Raw genomic sequence first — 18,771 nt, forward strand, 5'->3', positions numbered from 1 at the left:
AGAACTATACCTTACCGTTGTGCACATAGGTGAGCCTCCTTTCTTCTCTGGTTACAATGTTGGAAATCCAAATATCATTGCTATGTATAAAAGCAATCCAGTCTGGATCAGCAGGGCATAATTTTGGATCCATCCGTATGTTGGGACAACTAGTTTCCACTAAATTGGGCCGTAGAGGTTGTTGCTAGAAAAGTAAACATTTTAAGGTAAATATGAGGCTAATACGTACACATTTGTTTCCCAGCACCCTTCCTGTAAAATGAAAAATGAACAATATTTCTAGATAAAATGTCAACTATGAATATTGCTCCCCAGAAAAATATACTTTCAACTGCTTTAACTCATAAGGAAAGACTCATTTTTTTTTACTATGAATGAGAAAGCTATGCGTAATAGAGGAAATACAGACAAACAGCATTTCATAAATTTTGTTGTCCCAATCTGTTTAACAGAGTAATTATTGTTTATTAAATATTTTATTAAACACTTATTTATTGAATATTTTGTTAGATATTTTAAAATTAATTTTACTAATATAAAATAGTTTGCTCATAAAAATGTAGTAAAAGGCAGGATCATCACAATTCTGTCAAAAGAATAGTTCCAATAGTTCATAAAGAATTGCCTAGAATAAAACCAAATATATAAAATCATTTATTAAGATGAATTAGCTTTCAAGGGAACCAAAAATGATGGGGCTGGCCAGTTAGCTCATTTGGTTAGAGCGTGGTGTTACAACACCAAGATCAAGGGTTCAGATCCCCGTACCTGCCAGATGCCCAAAAAAAAAAAATTACCTTGTGATAACATTATCTTCCAAAATCCTCATCAGTGATTACACAGAAAACAGGAATTGATGCCCTTTACAATATCTTCCTATACAGCAAGTGTTTGTAGCATTTTAAAAATTGTATCTTAATGTCACTGGAAGAATTATTAGCTCTTAAAATTGGAAACAAATATCCATATTTCTTGTTTTCACTGTTACTAAATTTCTTAATTGGTAGGTAAACTGAAGTGTTTGGTTTTTTACTTACCTTTCTGATTTGGGTGCAAATAAAATTTAGGACCTCAAAACAGACTTAAAAAGTAGTAACTCCAACTTACGGTAAATCCTTGTGGTCCTCCATCTTTTACATGATAAATTCCACTACCAGCTTGAAAGAGAAAAGTTCCACTTCCTTGATGATAATCATAAGAAGCAATTCCAACTGTTCCAATGCGTTTTCTTTCTCTTAATAGTTCTTCTTCTCGAGAATACATTCCATAGTCCAGTGTTGCCTATTACGGAAGAAAAGACACCTATTATAGTCTTCTGAAAACTTGCCTATTAGCCCTGAAATCCTAGCATCTCCAACATTATTGAGTCTACATTTTGAGTAACCCCCAAATTTTCCAGCAACTATAAGCAGATTAATTTCAGGAAGTCTGTTGAAAGATTTCTTGGTAAAGAATCTTTAGATGATTATTGTATACACTAGAGAACAAGAAAATCCCATCACGTTGGCATTCAAGACTTTCTACAACCTAACTGTGTTTTTTGGATGCAGTTAAGAACACAGACTCTGAAGTCAAGTGCTTTGAATCAACACTTTGACCCTTGACTAGAAGTCTGACCCTGGGCAAGTACCTTAATTTTTTCAAAAGTAACTTTCCTCATTTTCAAAATAGTAATGTGTCATCTACATCAGCTTTGTGAAGATTAATTTAGATAAAAATATGTAAAGTGCTTAGCACAACGACTGGCACAGAGTAAGCTCTCAAATGCCAGCTATTATCAGTACCTTTCCACTATATCTACTAATACTCCTCTAATAAAACCCTAGAGGTCAGGCTGGTTACATCACTGACCTAAAACCCAATGTCTGATTTTCTGTCTCCTGATCTTTGTCTGTTCCACCCCCTACCCCAACTCTTGAAAGGCTTTTTTTCTTTCTACCCATCCAACTTTTACTTATACCCCAAAACCGTAGCTCAAATTCAACCTCAGCCAGTAAAGTTTTGTGATCCGTTGTGGCACACAGTGATCTCTTCTTCAAAATGTTTATAGGAGTTACTGTCTCTTTTGCTTATTTGGTTATGGTATTGTTTTTCACTTTTTCAGTATATTTCCTAACAGACTAAAAAATAATTTTTTTTGAGAGCAGAATCTGTCATTTTGTTTTTCTACCTACAACATAGCTATTACAATCTCTTTCAAAGAATGTCTATAATTAATTGTAACTAATGATTGATGATTATGAGGGGCTTTCCCAAGATAGAAGTATTATTTGGTAAATGAATAAATTTTAAAAGGAAAATAAAGAAGAAAATAAACTTAATATGTGGTACCTTCAAAAAATTACATTTACATCTTCCCTTACTAAGAGCTCTATACGCTTTATCAGAGTATGATAAAGAAAACACATTAAAGGAACAGACATAGTTTCTGCTATCAAGAAATGATACTTTAAAAAGGAGTCTAGATAAGCTTATTGGCAGGAATGTATCATTCCAAAATAAAGCCAGCACACTGAAAGTAAACATTGTTGAATTGTGGCAAATATAGGTACATACTTGCAAACCGAAAATGATGTTTGGTGAGGTTAAAAATGAGACAACCTTAGTATCCTGCTAAAAACCCACCTAGTTTTATGTATTCTTTGTGTCATTTTAAAATTAATTTTTAATTATATATATGCACATTTGTATATGTGTATTAGGCTCCAATAGAAAAAACTAGCAAATTCACTGAATATATACTTTTAATAATTCTGATCTTTCTGTTTGTTTTAAATTTCTCTTATGACTGTTTCCACTGATGTCAAGAGCAATTCTGAGTATATAATTACATTTGTTTCTCTCCTCTTATTCTCTCAGAAGGTTAACAGACTTGGTTAGTTCTTAATATGTCTTAATTCTTAATAATCAGAACATAAGAAAATTTAAGGATAAGAAACTAACTTTCATAAAAGAACTCCATATTTTTAATGTTGTGATAGTAAAATCTGTTATTTGAAAGACTAACAAGGAAGATGGTAAAAAAAATCCTGAAAAAGATCAATCTGGGAAGCAAGATTAGCCTTACTACATACTAAAAAATTAAAACATGAAAAACAGAATAAACAATGATCTAGAACAGAAAATCCAAAAGAACACTGAATATAGAAATTAGTACAAAAAAGATGGTAGGGAGCCCGCTGGTTAGCTCAACCAGTTAGAGCATGGTGCCAATAACACCAAGGTCCTGGGGTTCGAACCCTGTACTGGCCAGCAGAAGAAAAAAAAAAAAAAAAAAAAAAGATGGTGGGGGAAAAGATGGGATTTTTACAATCAGTGTCTACTGATCTAAATTTTAAATCAGTTGGAATTACTGTATAGTCATATGCAAAAAGACAAAACTGGATCCACTTCTTCCATATTCCAAAGGATCAGATACTGAAATGTTAAAAAAGAAACTGACTTTCACTTCCAGCCAAGATGGAGTACTAGGGACCATATTCACCTTCCCACCTGAAACAAATGAGAAAGTGGACCAAATAAATAAAATAACATTTTTAGGACACTAGACTTCAGACAACAAAGGGCAGCAATTCCTGAGAAATGAGCATCAAATGAGGTGAGCTTTATAATTGTCCCAGCTAACTATCTTGAAAGTTTCCAGACAGTGGCACAAGGAGAGGGAAGACAATGGGTCAAAGAAGAAATCACAAAATACCTTGAGACAAAAGAAAATGAAAATATAGTATACCAAAACTTAAAGGATGCAGTGAAAGCACTGCTCACAGGGAAATTTATAACTATAAATGCCTACATTAAAAGAGATCTCTGGGCTGCCAGTTAGCTCAGTTGGTTAGAGCACAGTGTACAATGTTATAACTCCAAGGTCAAGGGTTTGGATCCCCTTACCTGCCAGCTGTCAAAAAAAAAAAAAAAGGGTCTCGAACCAATACCCTAATCTTCCACCTCAAGACACTGGGGAGGTGGCCCACTGGCCCTGACACCACACCACCAAGTGCCCTGCTGACTCAGTGGAGGATGGGCGCCACCATGGGCTCTGGCCAGTGGCAGGTTTCCGCAGAGTGTGGGCCATTTCTGCGCTGCCGCTGCCACCACAGCCCACGGGCAGTCGGCCGGGCGGGCCAGCATTGAAACTGAAAAGTGGTCCCTGTATGACGACCTGAGAGTGGAGACCAGTGACTCAAAAAGAGAAGGCTGATCCAAGAACTTCAAACTCCTCCAGTCTCTGCTTTAAAACAAAACAAAACAAACAAAAAAAGATACTGGGGAAAAACAGAGCAAATTAAACTACCAAAGCAAGCAGAAGGAAGAAAATAATACAAATTAGATTGTAAATAAACACAATAGAGAATAGAAAAACAAAAGAACTCAAGAAAACAAAAAGTTGGTTCATCAAAATTGACAAATTTTCCTAAAGTAATTGAAAGAGAGTGAGCGAGCATGCTCAAATTACTAAAATCAGGAATTAGAGGGGTCATTACTAACAGCCTTACAGGAATAAAAAGGATTATAAGGGAATAGAATGAACAACTATATGCCAACAAATAAGATAACCTAGATGAAAATTCCTAGAAACACACAACACTATCAAAACTGACTCAAGAAAAAGAAAATCTGAATAGATCTATAACAAATAAAGAGATTGAGTTAGTAAGCAAAAAACTTCCAACAAAGAAAAACTTCACTAATGAATTCAACCAAATGTTTATTTCTTTTTTTGCATCTTTTTTATTTTTGTTTCTTCAACCAAATGTTTAAAGAAGAGTTAAGAACAATCCTTCTCAAACATCCCCCCCCCACAAAAGGAGGTAAAAACACTTCCTAACTTATTCAATGAGGTCAGTATTACCCTGAAAACCAAACCAGACAAAGATATCACAAGAAAATAAACCTATAGATCAATATGCTTTATTAAAATAGATGCAAAAATCCTCAACAAAATACTGGCAAACTGAATACAGGAGCATGCTAAAAGGATTATGCAACATAGCCAAGTAGAATTTATCCCAGGAATGCAAGTTTGGTTCAACATATGAAAACCAATCAATGTAATACTCCAATTAATATAATAAAGGAAAAAAACCCCGATAATCTCAATAGACAGAAAATTGAACAAAAAACAACACCCTTTCATGATAAAACCACTCAACAAACTAGGAGTAGAGGGGGAATTTATCAGTCTGATAAAAAGGCATCTGTGAAAAACCCACAGCTAACATCGTTCTTAGTGGTGAAAAACTAAAAGTCTCTTAAGACCATGAAAAATAGAGAATGTTTGCTCTCACCTCTTCTAGTCAACATTGTACTAGAGATTCTAGCCAGGGCAACTGGGCAAGAAAAAGAAATAAAAGCATCTGAACTGTAAAGGAAGATGGAAAACTATCTCTATCTGCAGATGACATGATCTTATATAGAAAGAAAACCCTAAAAATCTATAAAAAAAACCATTAGAGCTAATAAATGAGTTCAGGAAAGTTGCAGGATACAAGATCGATATACAAAAATTATTTGCATTTCTATACACTAGCAATGAACAATCTGACAATGCAATTAAAAAAACTGTGGTTGACATTTAAACTATCATCAAAAATAATAAAACATTTGTGAATAAACTTAACCAAAGTCTAAGACTTGTATACGGAAAACTATGAAACACTACTGAAAGAAAATAAAGAAGATCTAAATAAATGGAAAGACATCCTATGAGCATGGATTGGAAGACAAAGTCAATGGAATACCTATCAAAATTCCAACTGCCTTTTTCCAGATATGGGCAAGCTGATCCTAATAATATTCATATAAATTGCAAGGGACACAGAATAGCAAAAACAATCTTGAAAAAGAACAATGTTGGAGGACTCACCAATTCAACATGGTACTGGCATAAGGATAGACATACAGGCCAACGGACTAGAACTGAGAGTCCAGAAATAAATAAATTTATAGTAAACTGATTTTCAACAAGGGTACTAAGACCATTTAATGGGGATAGTTCTTCAACAAATGGTGCTGTGATAACTGGATAGCCACATGTAGAAGAATTAATTTGGACCTCTATCTCACACCATATACAAAAATGAACTCAATGGACCAAAAACCTAAATGTTAGAGCTAAAACTATAAAACTCTTATTTAAGAAAACATAGATGAAAATCTGCATGACCTTGGATTAAGCAAGTTTCCTGGATATGACACCAAAAACAAAAGCAATCAAAGAAAATAACAGGTATATTGAACGTCATCAAAATTAAAAACTGTGTGTGTCAAAGGACATATATTAGTTTTCTAGAGCTGCTATAACAAACTTGGTGGCTGAAAACAACAAATTTATTATCACAGTTCTGGAGGCCAGAAGCCCAAAATCAAGTTGTCAGCAGGACCAGGCTCCATTCAAAGGTTCTAGAGGAGAATCCTTCTTTGCCTATTACAGCTTCTGGTGGCTCCAGGGGATCCTAGGCTTGTGTCAACATAACTCTAATCTGTCTTATCACGGCCTTCACTTTCTGTGTCTGAGTATCTCAAATTTTTCTCTCCTTTCTCTTATAAGGACAACAGTAATTATATTTAGGATCCACCCTAAATGCAGGATTATGTCATCTCAAGATCCTTAATTACCTCTGCGAAGATCCTATTTTCAAATAAGGCCACATTTATAGACACTAGGGTTTAAGACTTCAATTTATTTTGGGGGAGGGCCCTATCCAACCAACAGGACAATATCAAGAAAATAAACTCTGCGAAGATCCTATTTTCAAATAAGGCCACATTTATAGACACTAGGGTTTAGGACTTCAATTTATTTTGGGGGAGGGCCCTATCCAACCAACAGGACAATATCAAGAAAATAAATAACAACAAAAACCAAACAACTCAATTAAAAAAATGGGCAAAGGACTTAAATAGATATTTCTCCAAAGGAAATAGATGAATGGTTAATAAGCATATGAAAAGATGCTCAACATCACTAATCATTAGGGAAATGCAAATCAAAACCACAGTGAGATATACCTCACATCCATTAGGATGGCGATTATCAAAATACCAGAAAATAACAAGTGTTGATGAGGATGTGGAGAAATTAAAATCCTATACAGTGCTGGTGCGAATGTAAAACGGTATATCCAGTATGGAAAAAAACTATGGCGGTTTCTCAAAAACTTAAAAATACAATTACTGTATGATCCAGAAATTCCACTTCTGGGTATACTTGTATATCCAAAATAACAGAGAGCAGCAACAGAAACAGATATTTGTACACCCATGTTCATACCAGCATTATTCACAATAGCCAAAAGGTGGAAGCAATCCAAGTGTCCACCAACAGATGAATGGATACACAAAATGTGAAACATGCTCCAACATGGATGAACCTTGAAGACAATGTGCTAAATGAGATAAACCAGCCACAAAGAGACAAATACTGCATATGAGGTAGTTAGAGTAGTTAAATTCATAGACAGAAGGGTGGTTGCCAGGGCAGGGGGCAGAGGGCAAAGGGTAATGAGAAGTTACTGTTTAGTGGGTAGAATTACGTTTTGCAAGATGAAAAGAGTTCTGTGGATGGATGGCGGTGATGGTCACACAACAATGTGAATGAACTTAATGTCACTGCTGTGCACTAATACACAATTAAAAATGATTAAGATGGTAAATTTTTGTTATGTATATTTCATCACAATTTTTTTAAAGAAATGAAGGCATAAATACTTCAGATTAAGGTAAATGACAAATAGAAGAAAAGGGGCGAGTCAGAAAGCACAAAAATGTCTTATCCTCCATAAAGAAGAGACCAAACTAATTGTGTTTAAATGTTTACATGTAAATTATTATAGTACTAAACACTTGCCAAAGGTAGTTGTCACTGATTTTATACTAACAAATTAATGACTGCTGCAATGGAAAAAAAAAAAAAAAAAGTAAAAAGACATCCCCCCATTGAATGGGAGAAAATATTTATAAATTATATATTTGATAAGGTCTAGTATCCAGAACACGTAAAGAACTCTCATAACTCAGCATTAAAAAGACCCAATTAAAAACAGGCAAAGGACTTGAGCAGACATTTCTCCAAAGAAAATATACAAATGGTCAATAAACACGTGAGAAGATACTCATCATCACTGGTCATTAGGGAAAGGCAAATCAAAATGACAATGAATTACTACTTCAAACCTACTAGGAAGATTGGCTTTAATCAAAATGACACACAATTACAAGGGTTGATGAGGATGTAGAGAATTTGGAACCCTCGTACAAGGCTTATGTAAATGTAAAATGATGCAGCTTCTATGAAAAAGTTTGGCAGTTCCCTAAAAATGTAAACACAGAGTTACCACATGACCCAGCAATTCCATTTCTAGATATATACCCTAGAGAAATGAAAACATAAATGTAAACAAAAACTTATATACTAATGTTAGAAGCACTATTCATAAAAGCCTCAAAGTTGAAACAACCCAAATGTCCATAAACTGACTAATAAACAAAATGTAGTATAGCCATGTAATGGAATATTATTCAGCCATAAAAATAAATAATGAAGTATTGTTACCTCTACAATGTAAATGAATACAGAAAATATTATGCTAAGTGAAAGGAACCAATCATAAAGGACTACATGTGTATGATTCTGTTTATATAAAATGTTCAGAGTAGACAAATCTATAGAGATCCAAAGTAGATTAGTGGTTAACAAATCCTGGGGGAAGGGAGAGTGAGGTGGATGAGGGGTGACAGCTAATGGGTTTCTTTTGGAATGACAAAAATATTCTAAAATTAGATTGTTATGATAGTTGCCTAACTGTGCATACACTAAACGCTACTGAATTATATACTTTAAATGGGTGAACTGTATGGCATGTGAATTATATCTCCATAAAGCTGTTAAAAAATAAAAGAATGGAAAAGCATATTTCATTATAACACTAATCAAAAAAAGTTGGAGTAGCTATACTAACATCAAAGAAAATTTCAAGGCCGGCCTGGTGGCACACTGCTATAGTGCGCCGCTTGGGAAGCGTGGTGGCGCTCCCACCGAGGGTTCGGCGTTGGAGTAGCTATACTAACATCAAAGAAAATTTCAAGGCCGGCCTGGTGGCACACTGCTATAGTGTGCCGCTTGGGAAGCGTGGTGGCGCTCCCACCGAGGGTTCGGATCCCACATACAGACCGGCTGCTCACTGGCTGAGCGAGGGGCGGGAGCAACACCGAGGGTTGCGATCCCGTGGCCGGTCCCGGTCCGGTACGGGCGCGACACTGAGGGCAGCAAAAAAATTAAATTTAATTTAATTTAAAAAAAAAAAAAAAATATATATATATACATAAAACCTGAATAACACTGTATTTCATAAAGAAACCAAATTTCTAGTTCAAAACCTTTCCAAAAAGAAAACTACAGGTCCAGATGGCTTCACTGGTGAATCTTACCGAACAAATTCTTCTAGAAAATTAAAAAGGAGAAATACCTTCCAACTTACTGTATGCCAGCATAAATAACACTAATATCAAAATCAGACAAAGAAAATACAAGAAAAGAACTCTACAGACCAATATGAACATACACATTAAAAATCTAAAAATTTTAACAAACTGAATCCAATAATATTTAAAAGGATGATACATCATAACCAAGTGGGCTTTATCCCAGAAATACAATGCTGGTTTAATATCCACTCAATAATCAATTGATGTGTTTTACCATATTAACAAACTAAAAAAGAAAAGCCATATGCTCTTCTCAACAGACAGAAAAAACATTTGACAAAATCCAGAGCCGGTCGGTTAGCTCAGTTGGTTAGAGTGTGGTGCTGGTAACACCAAGGTCCAGGGTTCAATCCCTGGAGTAGAATTGACGGGTCAAGGGTTCACCTGTCTTTAGCTTTAGTAGATGATGACAGATAGTTTTCTAAAATTGCTGCAATGCGGGCCGGCCCGGTGGCGCACTGGAGAGTGCGCTGCTTGGGAGCGCGGCGACGCTCCCACCGAGGGTTCGGATCCCATGTGGAGACCGGTTCCCGCTCACTGGTTGAGCGTGGAGCGAACTAGAAATAGAAGGGAATTTCTTCAGCCTAACAAAAGGGCATTTACGAAAAACCTATAGCTGATATACTTAATGATAAAGGACTGAAAGCCTCCTCCTAAGATCAGAAAGAAAAGAATGTCTGCTTTCACCACTTCTATTCAGCATTGTACTGTTGGCCAACACGGTAAGACAAAAAGAAACAAAACGTACCCAGATTGTAAAGGAAGGAGTAAAACTGCCAATGTTTGCATACAACATAAACATTTATATAGAAAATCCAACAAAATCTACAAAAAAGCTAATGGAACTAATAAATGAGTTTAAACTAGGTTCTGGATATAAAATCAATATATAAAAATCAATTGCATTTCTAAACACTAGCAAAAAACAACCAGGAATTGAAATTAAAAAGCAATACCATTTACAACAGTATAAAAAAATATGAAATATTTAGAGATAAATCTTACAAAAGATGTGCAAGACTGGTACAGTTCCTTGGGGATACAGGGGGCTGGAAGCTTACAAAGGACCAAAAGGAAACTTTTGGGTGCAATGACTGAGGTAACAATTTCACAGGTGCATACATATGGCCAAACTATCTATCAAATTGTACAGTTTAAAATTTGCATTTATTGGGGGCCGGCCCGGTGGCGCACTGGAGAGTGCTCCCAGGGAACCGCCGAGGGTTCGGATCCCATGTGGAGACCGGTTCCCGCTCACTGGTTGAGCGTGGTGCGGGCGCAACACCGAGGGTTGCGATCCTGTTGCCAGTCCCCGGTGCGGGCGCGACACCGAGGGTTGCAATCCCGTTACCGGTCAGTAAAAAAGACAAAAAGGAAAAAAAAAATTTGCATTTATTGTATGTCAATTATACCTCATAATGCTTTAAAAAATGAAACCATGTTAAGTACTAGATGAAAATGTAGGTGAATTCTTTTGTAACTTTGAAGTAGTAAAAACTGTCTTAACTATGACTTAAAATCAAAAAGATACAATAAAAAATAGATTGATATATTTTATTACATAACAACCTTTCACATGGTCAACACACACACACACACACACACACCATAAAGAAAGTAAAATACAAATGACAACCTTGGAAAAAATATTTGCAAACTATGTCACTTTATAAAAAAGGGTTTATAACCCTAGTGTATAAAAGCCTCTTAGAAATGAAGACCAACCACCTACAGAAAAATGAGTTAGAAATATGCATCAACAATTTATACAGAAAGAAATGCAAATAACCTTCAACTATATAAAAAGATGATCAACCTTGCCCATAAAAGAAATACAAATTAAAATTACACCAGGATACCATTTTCTGTCTACCAAACTGATGAAAATCTAAATGTTTGAGCATAGACTGTGTTGAAGAGTCTGTGGAGAAACAGATACCCTTATGCCTTACTGGTGAGAATTCAAAATGACACAGTTCCTAGGGAGGGAAATTTGGTAATATTTAATATCTAGCAAAATTACAAAAGCATATAGCCTCTGGTTTAGCAATCTCGTTTCCAAGAGTCTAGCTCAAAGACAAACTGGTAAAAATGTAAAAAGTTGTTTGCCCAAGTCGTTTTATTGCAGTACTATTTGTAACAGCAAGATTTAGAATAACTGAAATGTCCATCAAGAGGGAACTGGCTGAATATGGCTCATCTGCAGAACTCAACACAGATGTACAAGAACTAAAGATCATAATGAGATATACATATATATATACATACACACACTCCTCTGGAGTGATCTGAAGGATAAGATTGTTAATAGAAAATTGCACAGTGGAGAAAATGTATTATTGTATGTTACTATTTATCTAAGAAGAGAGATATTGTGTGCTACTATTTATCTAAGAAGAGAAGGATATGAACATCTATGTACTCTCTTACAGTTTTTAAAAAGGAAGGATAAGCCATTTAAAAAAAAAGGTTAGGGAGTGGGAAGGAAACAGGGTAGAAGAGATAGGGAAAAAAGCTAGGCTTCTCTGAATATATCTTGTTTTGTAGATCTGACTTTAGAATCATATAAGTATTCTATAAAACAAAACATAAAGGAATCCTTAGAATTTGAAAACAAAAATGAAGCAAATGAATCTGACTATATTGGTGGCATAGCTACATAGAGAAAAACAATTCCAAGTTACTGATGTGAGTAATCATAGCATTGGTGCATTGGTTTGTTATTTTGAAACTATTGTGTATGTAATATGGGGCAAAGCAAATGAGTAATTATAGTATGTTGTTTAAACTGGGATCTTTGGCATCAAAGAAAGTACATTCATATGTAAGATAAATGAGGTTAAATAAAAATCCTGTAGTACAGAATTTGAATTGGATATATCACTGTGACCTTATGATATACAAAAGTATATTGCTTCAGTTGATATGAATTCCTACTGATACTTATATTTCAAATACACACATACACACACAAAATGTATCTATTTTCCAGTTTGTGAAACCACTGATAAGATCTAGAAACAATTACCAACCCAAGAATTATAAGCATCCCATGTACCCAGGTCATAATCTATTGATACCACTTTGCTGATTCCAAGCATGGGGTAGGCAATGTGTCAAATGATGATGGAACATCTTCATTATACCAAAAAATAAGAGAACTATCAAACATTACCAGGGTCATGTCAAAGAGATTTGACATGTCAAGGTGAAGGTGCATCCACTGACCAAAAATAGGACAATTTATAGAAGAAGAGCTGTCAATGGCTCAAAAGATATCAAACAGGTTTAAATCTGTAAGTTCATGAAGATGCAAAAAACTACAAAACCTTAACTGATCACCTGTAGAGGACACCAGGAAATAAATTTATTATTTGAAAAATGGTAAATAAAGAGAATAATTTATCTTTCCATTGTGAACTGGACCTCAGAGTAACTGAATAGTTGTTGAATAGAAGTTTCTCTTTATAAAAGTATTTCAGTCACTAAATGAAGGAGCAATGATAAAATATCACCATTTAAAGCCCCTAATAAATTAATGGATTTTGGCAATGCTCAAAGGGTGCTAATATAACAAGAATAGAAATAAGGCCTTATATGTCTCCTGATGGAAGCACACATCATCATCTATGCAGTAAAACACATACAACATAAAATTTACCATCTTAACCATTTTTAAGTGTACAGTTCAGTAAAGTATATTCACATCATTGCACGATCGCTCTCCAGAACTTTTTTTTTTTTTCCTTTTTGTCTTTTTTCATGTCCGGCAACGGATCACAACCCTCAGTGTCGCGCCCGTACCGGACCGGGACCGGCAACGGGATCGCAACCCTCGGCGTTGCCCCCACACCTCGCCCAGCCAGTGAGCGGGAACCGGTCTGTATGTGGGATCCGAACCCTCGGCGGGAGCGCCACTACACTCCCAAGCACAGTGCGCCACCGGGCCGGCCCAACAGAACTTTTTCATCTTGCAATACTGAAACTCTATACCCACTGAAGAATAACTCCCCATTTATCACCCTCCCCAACTCCTGGCAACTACCATTGTACTCTCTTTTTTTATGAATATGACTACTTTAAGTACTTCATATAAATGGAAACATACAGTATTTGTCTTTTTGTGACTGATGTGTCTCACATAATGTCCTTAAGGTTCATCCATGTTGTAGCATGTGTCAGAATTTCCTTCCTTTTTAGGGCTGAATAATATTTTATTATATGTATGTATCATATTTTGTTTATCCATTCATCTATCAGTGGACATTTGGGTTGCTTCCACCTCTCTGTGAATAATGCTGCTATGAACACAACTGTACAAATAAATATCTTCTCAAGACCCTGCTTCTAGGGCCAGCCCATGGCTCACTTGGGAGAGTGTGGTGCTGATAACACCAAGGCCAAGGGTTCGGATCCCTATATAGGGATGGCTGGTTAGCTCACATGGGAGAGCCTGGTGATGACAACACCAAGTCAAGGGTTGAGATTCCCTTACCAGTCATCTTTAAAAAAAATAAATAAAATAAAAGACTCTGCTTTTAATTCTTTTGAACTATGAATTAGTCTTGCCGAAAAAAAAAAGTAAATCTGGGTCTAATCAAGCTTCTAGATCTAACTAACTATTTATGTTTACAGAAAATACAGGGGATTGAAGAACATAGCAAATAACACACTAGAGGTATACAATCAGCAAAATCCAGATGAGAACAATTCTACGGACCCTCTTTCTTCAACAGACAAACTGCATTGAGGGGAAAAAATGATGGAGTGGAAACGAATAGATGAAAAGAGAACTACCAATCAATTGCAATATATGGGCCTTATTTATTTAAATCTTGATTTAAACTAAGTATTAAAAAACAGAGAAAAAATTATTAAAATAGTAGAGAAATCTTAACATTAATTGAATATTTAATGATATGAAGAAATGATCAATAATTTTTTTTAAGTGTGATAATGATATTATGGTGATACCCAAAAAGAATTTGTATCCATCAGAGATACATTCTGATTTATTTAGGAATGAAATGATATATCTGGCATCTGCTTCAAAATGATCTGAAAAGTTGGAGTGGGAGTTGTAAGGAGGGAGTTGGTAAGGTTACAATGGAACACTGATGGCCAAGATTTAATAATGGTTGAAAATGGTTCACATGTTATTCTAATTTGTGGAACTTTTTAAAAAATTTCCATAATAAAAATTTAACAACTTTGACTCATTGATTTACAAACTGTTCTGTGACAAAATTACTATTATTTCAGTTCTTAGAATAAGGATTTTTTTTTGTTTTAAAGAAAAGTCACAAGCCTATGTAAAAGAACAACATCCATAATAAATAGTTGTAATCAAAATGATTAGTTGTCATAGAAGTTATATTTTTCAAAATTCCTATGAGAAATACCACATTTTAGTTCAGTTTAACCCAAACATGCTATTTAATAAGAAAATATTCAATGTAAAAATAATAAATGAGAAAGAAAAAGGCAAACAATTGCACCCAAATATCACCTTGTCAGTTTTCAACTACTTACTTTTTTGCATAAAGATAAAATATCAGGAAAAAAACCCTAAGCTTTGATTTTACAAAAATTAAATTTATAATAGTTAGAAGCAAAAACTGAACTTAGTACCTTTATTTAAGTTTGTGCTGTTACTAAGCATTAGAACTACAAATTCAATTTAAAGATCTAAATATAAAACTTTCTGTAAATATATATTAGTTCTTTTATGTGAACAACAACTCCAAAAACTGTGAGAACTACCTAACTATAAAGTTTATGGAAAGGAAAGACAGTTAATCAGGGAGAAGGTAGTTAAAAAATAAACTGAATTGTAATATCCCTTAGTTTCAGATATTGAGAATTAAATGGAATTTAAGGGTCATATATGCAAAAACAAAAATGTTTTAATTTCTTCTGATTCACATCTACTTCATTCCCAGCTGAATTTCTGCCTCTAAATACATGCAGTCTCTGAAAACATATACCAAATCTTAGTATTAACAATATTTAATCGTACCTGAAAAAGATCCAAAAGAGGCTTCCAAGAAAGCATTAATACTGCTGCTCTGTTGATGGTTTTGGGAATTTCAGAATAAAATAGAGTATTTTCTCTGTTCTCACCAGACATGGCTGTAAGAGAAAACAATCACTTTTTTTTTTTTTTCAAGTAGCATTCTTACTACAATCACAGTAATAAGCACATAATGCTTTCCATATATTGCAATATTTTGCACTCTATGGGATCTACAATGAACAAGATGTGCATATGCCATATGCCATGGAAACTTTCATCAATAAAACCAAGGCTTTACAGAAAAAACGCTCATGTTCCATTTAGATATTCAGATCTTAGTCCCCTCTCAAAACAAACCAAAGTATGTAAGATGATGCAAGGAGAGTTAAGACAACTGTCATTTTTGGAATTTTTTGAGAACTGTTAGTCCCTCACAAGTTGGCAACAGATTCATGAGATTCCAACTTGACAACTTCAGATTACTAAATTTTTTTTCTGAATCATTTAAAGTACTTATTTAGAAACACACATAGGTCTAACTGAATTCTAGGTTTTCTTCATTATAACAGTTCTATAACTGTAATCATTAATAAGGCCTTTGGAGTTTCAAACAAAAGTATACTCACATTAAAACAATACAGAATCTGATGTCTTGCTAAAAATCTCTTTGTCCTTTATTAATTAGGGAAGGGAAAAGGAAAAAGAGGTCTAAACTTGGGCCGGCCCGGTGGCGCACTGGATAAGTGCGCCGCTTGGGAAGTGTGGCAGCGCTCCCGCCTGAGGGTTCGGATCCCACATAAAGACCGGTTCCCGCTCACTGGCTGAGCGAGGCGTGGGAGCAACGCCGAGGGTTGCGGTCCCGTTGCCGGTCCCTGGTCCGGTGCGGGGGCAACACTGAGGGTTGCGATCCGTTGCCGGACACGGAAAAAGACAAAAGACAAAAAAAAAAAAAGAGGTCTAAACTAGGCCAGATCTATTCTGTGAAGTCATGCAATAACTGAGCTGGATGATTACAACAGTGTAGAATGAGCTAGGTATAAAAGAGAAGTTACAGAAACACACTATGGGTATGAAGATGTGAACCAAAAAGTCGAACAAAATAAAACGAAGCTCTTCTACCCTAAGAAGTGCTAGAAAGGTATCACTTCCAAAAAGGTAAGGGGTACCGGCCAGCTGCCAAAAAAAAAAAAAAAAGATAAAAAGCTAGGGGAGAGTAAAGGAAGGGAAAAAATAAATCACACAGAAAGAACAAGAAATTTGCTCTAGTGTGGAACAGATTCTCAGCCTATGTTTCTGGTGATGGAAGCAAAAGGCAGTTTGTGGAAGGACATGGGAACTTGCATGCTAACTCTTGCAAAAGTTGAGGATGAGCCCCCTAATATCCATATTTTGCTTTATCCCCTTATTTTTCTAAACCTTTCTTAGTCTGTGTTGCCTTTGGAGTCAAAAGTAAGATATCAGCTGACATTCACTTCAGTAGTTGATTTTGTCTTAAATCTATTTTGTTTATTCCAGAGTTGCTTTGTTATAGAATTCTCAAGATATTGGTAACCTATTCATACCATTCACAATTTTACAAAAGGTGATCATATCCTCCTTAAACTTCTCCTTCTAAGAGGTTTCAGCCCTCAGATATAAAAAAAAAACCAAACTGGTTCTCATCTATCCTCAAATGAGAACCACTCCCCACAATCATTTCAGTTGTCCCTCTCTATATGCTCCTAGCTCCATAATGTCTTCCTTGGCTTTATCCACGACCAATAAACATTTCCAAGGTATTTTATGTACAGAATATTATCTATATAAAATGAACTTTTTCCCATTGTTTCTTTCCTAATGGTATTTACTGGCTTTCAGAGCTATAGCAGTCTATTTGGGCTGATGTCTTCAGGAGACAGTATTAATAAGTCCTGTTTTTCTCTAAGAGAACATGATGAGGGACAAGTGACAAAACAAAGCATGTGAAAAAATAACATGCTAATGTAACATAATGCTTGTTACTAAATAATAGAGTTTCTTTTACTCATGCCACATTCGGGATAAAAGTTCTCAAAAATGTACAATTTCCTGTAAAAGATTTCTTCTGAGTAGGTGATCAGGAAAAAGTCTAAAGTATATTAAAAATTTCAGAACAATGACTTGAATAGAGAAACACTTTAAAATTTGAACAGATAGGGGCCAGCCCGTGGCTCATTCGGGAGAGTGTGGTGCTGATAACACCAGGACCATGGGTTCACATCCTATACAGGGATGGCCAGTTGGCTCACTGGCTGAGCATGGTGCTGACAACACCAAGCCAAGGGTTAAGATCCCCTTACTGGTCATCTTTTAAAAATAAAATAAAATTTGAACAGATATAAAAGACTTGAACAAATGAAAACGCACACAATTTTCTTAAAAAGCTCAACATCTTTTTTTTTTTTTTGATGGCTTGCTGGTACGTGGATCCGAATCTTTGACTTTGATGTATTAGCTCCACGTTCTAACCAACTGAGTGAACCAGCCAGCCCTCAATATCTTACCGATATCAAATCTCTTCTAAAATTATCTATAAATATAATGTATCTTAAAACAGTATAAATAGGATGGGGAGGAGGAGGGCTACAAAGCCAATTATAAGTTCTTACAGAAAAACAAGCTAACAAAAATAATCAATAAAAGTATGAAAAAAGTGATGAAGGGGGATTAATGGTATCAAACAGTAAAATACAGAGTTATAGTAACATAAATAATAATAGGAGCAGCATAGTATTGGAATTTGATCTGACAGACAGATCAATGCGACAAAACACAAAGTCCACAAATAGATCCAAATATTTATATATGGGAACATGACATATGATAAAGGTGGCATTTCTAATCATTAGGGAGTAAGGTATTCAAAACATGTTGTTAAAATAAATGGATAGCTACCCAAGGAGAACAAGTATTTTCTCTACTTCATATCTTACAGCAAAATAAATTATAAATGATGCAAGGACTAAATTAAAAATTTATTTGATTAAAGGTGGTGAAAAAAACATTGAAGATTTTTTTTTTTGTCTTTTTTTGTGTCCGGCAATGGATCGCAACCCTCAGTGTCGCGCCCGTACCAGACTGGGACCGGCAACGGGATCGCAACCCTCGGTGTTGCGCCCGCACCTCGCTCAGCCAGTGAGCAGGAACCGGTCTGTATGTGGGATCCAACCCCTCGGCGGGAGCGCCGCTGCACTCCCAAGCGGCGCACTATCCAGTGCGCCACCTGGGAGGGGAGCGGCGCGCCCGGCGGGGGG

At 35.5% G+C, this 18,771-nt stretch overlaps 1 protein-coding gene across 1 annotated transcript in view; it reads right to left on the reverse strand.

Moving 5' to 3' along the window:
• DPP8 (dipeptidyl-peptidase 8) overlaps positions 1 to 18,771 on the reverse strand; it is a 63,551-nt gene that overhangs the window by 41,894 nt on the left and 2,886 nt on the right. Inside the window, exons 2-4 of the mRNA XM_008575377.1 lie at positions 15,503 to 15,615; positions 1,108 to 1,281; positions 16 to 184 (exon numbers count right to left, since the gene is read on the reverse strand). Of these exons, the coding sequence (XP_008573599.1) occupies positions 16 to 184; positions 1,108 to 1,281; positions 15,503 to 15,615 (456 nt within the window). The remainder of the gene's footprint in view (positions 1 to 15; positions 185 to 1,107; positions 1,282 to 15,502; positions 15,616 to 18,771) is intronic.

This window comes from Galeopterus variegatus, unplaced genomic scaffold, assembly GCF_000696425.1.
Source record: "Galeopterus variegatus unplaced genomic scaffold, G_variegatus-3.0.2 Scaffold1178, whole genome shotgun sequence".
Taxonomy (NCBI): Eukaryota; Metazoa; Chordata; class Mammalia; order Dermoptera; family Cynocephalidae; genus Galeopterus; species Galeopterus variegatus.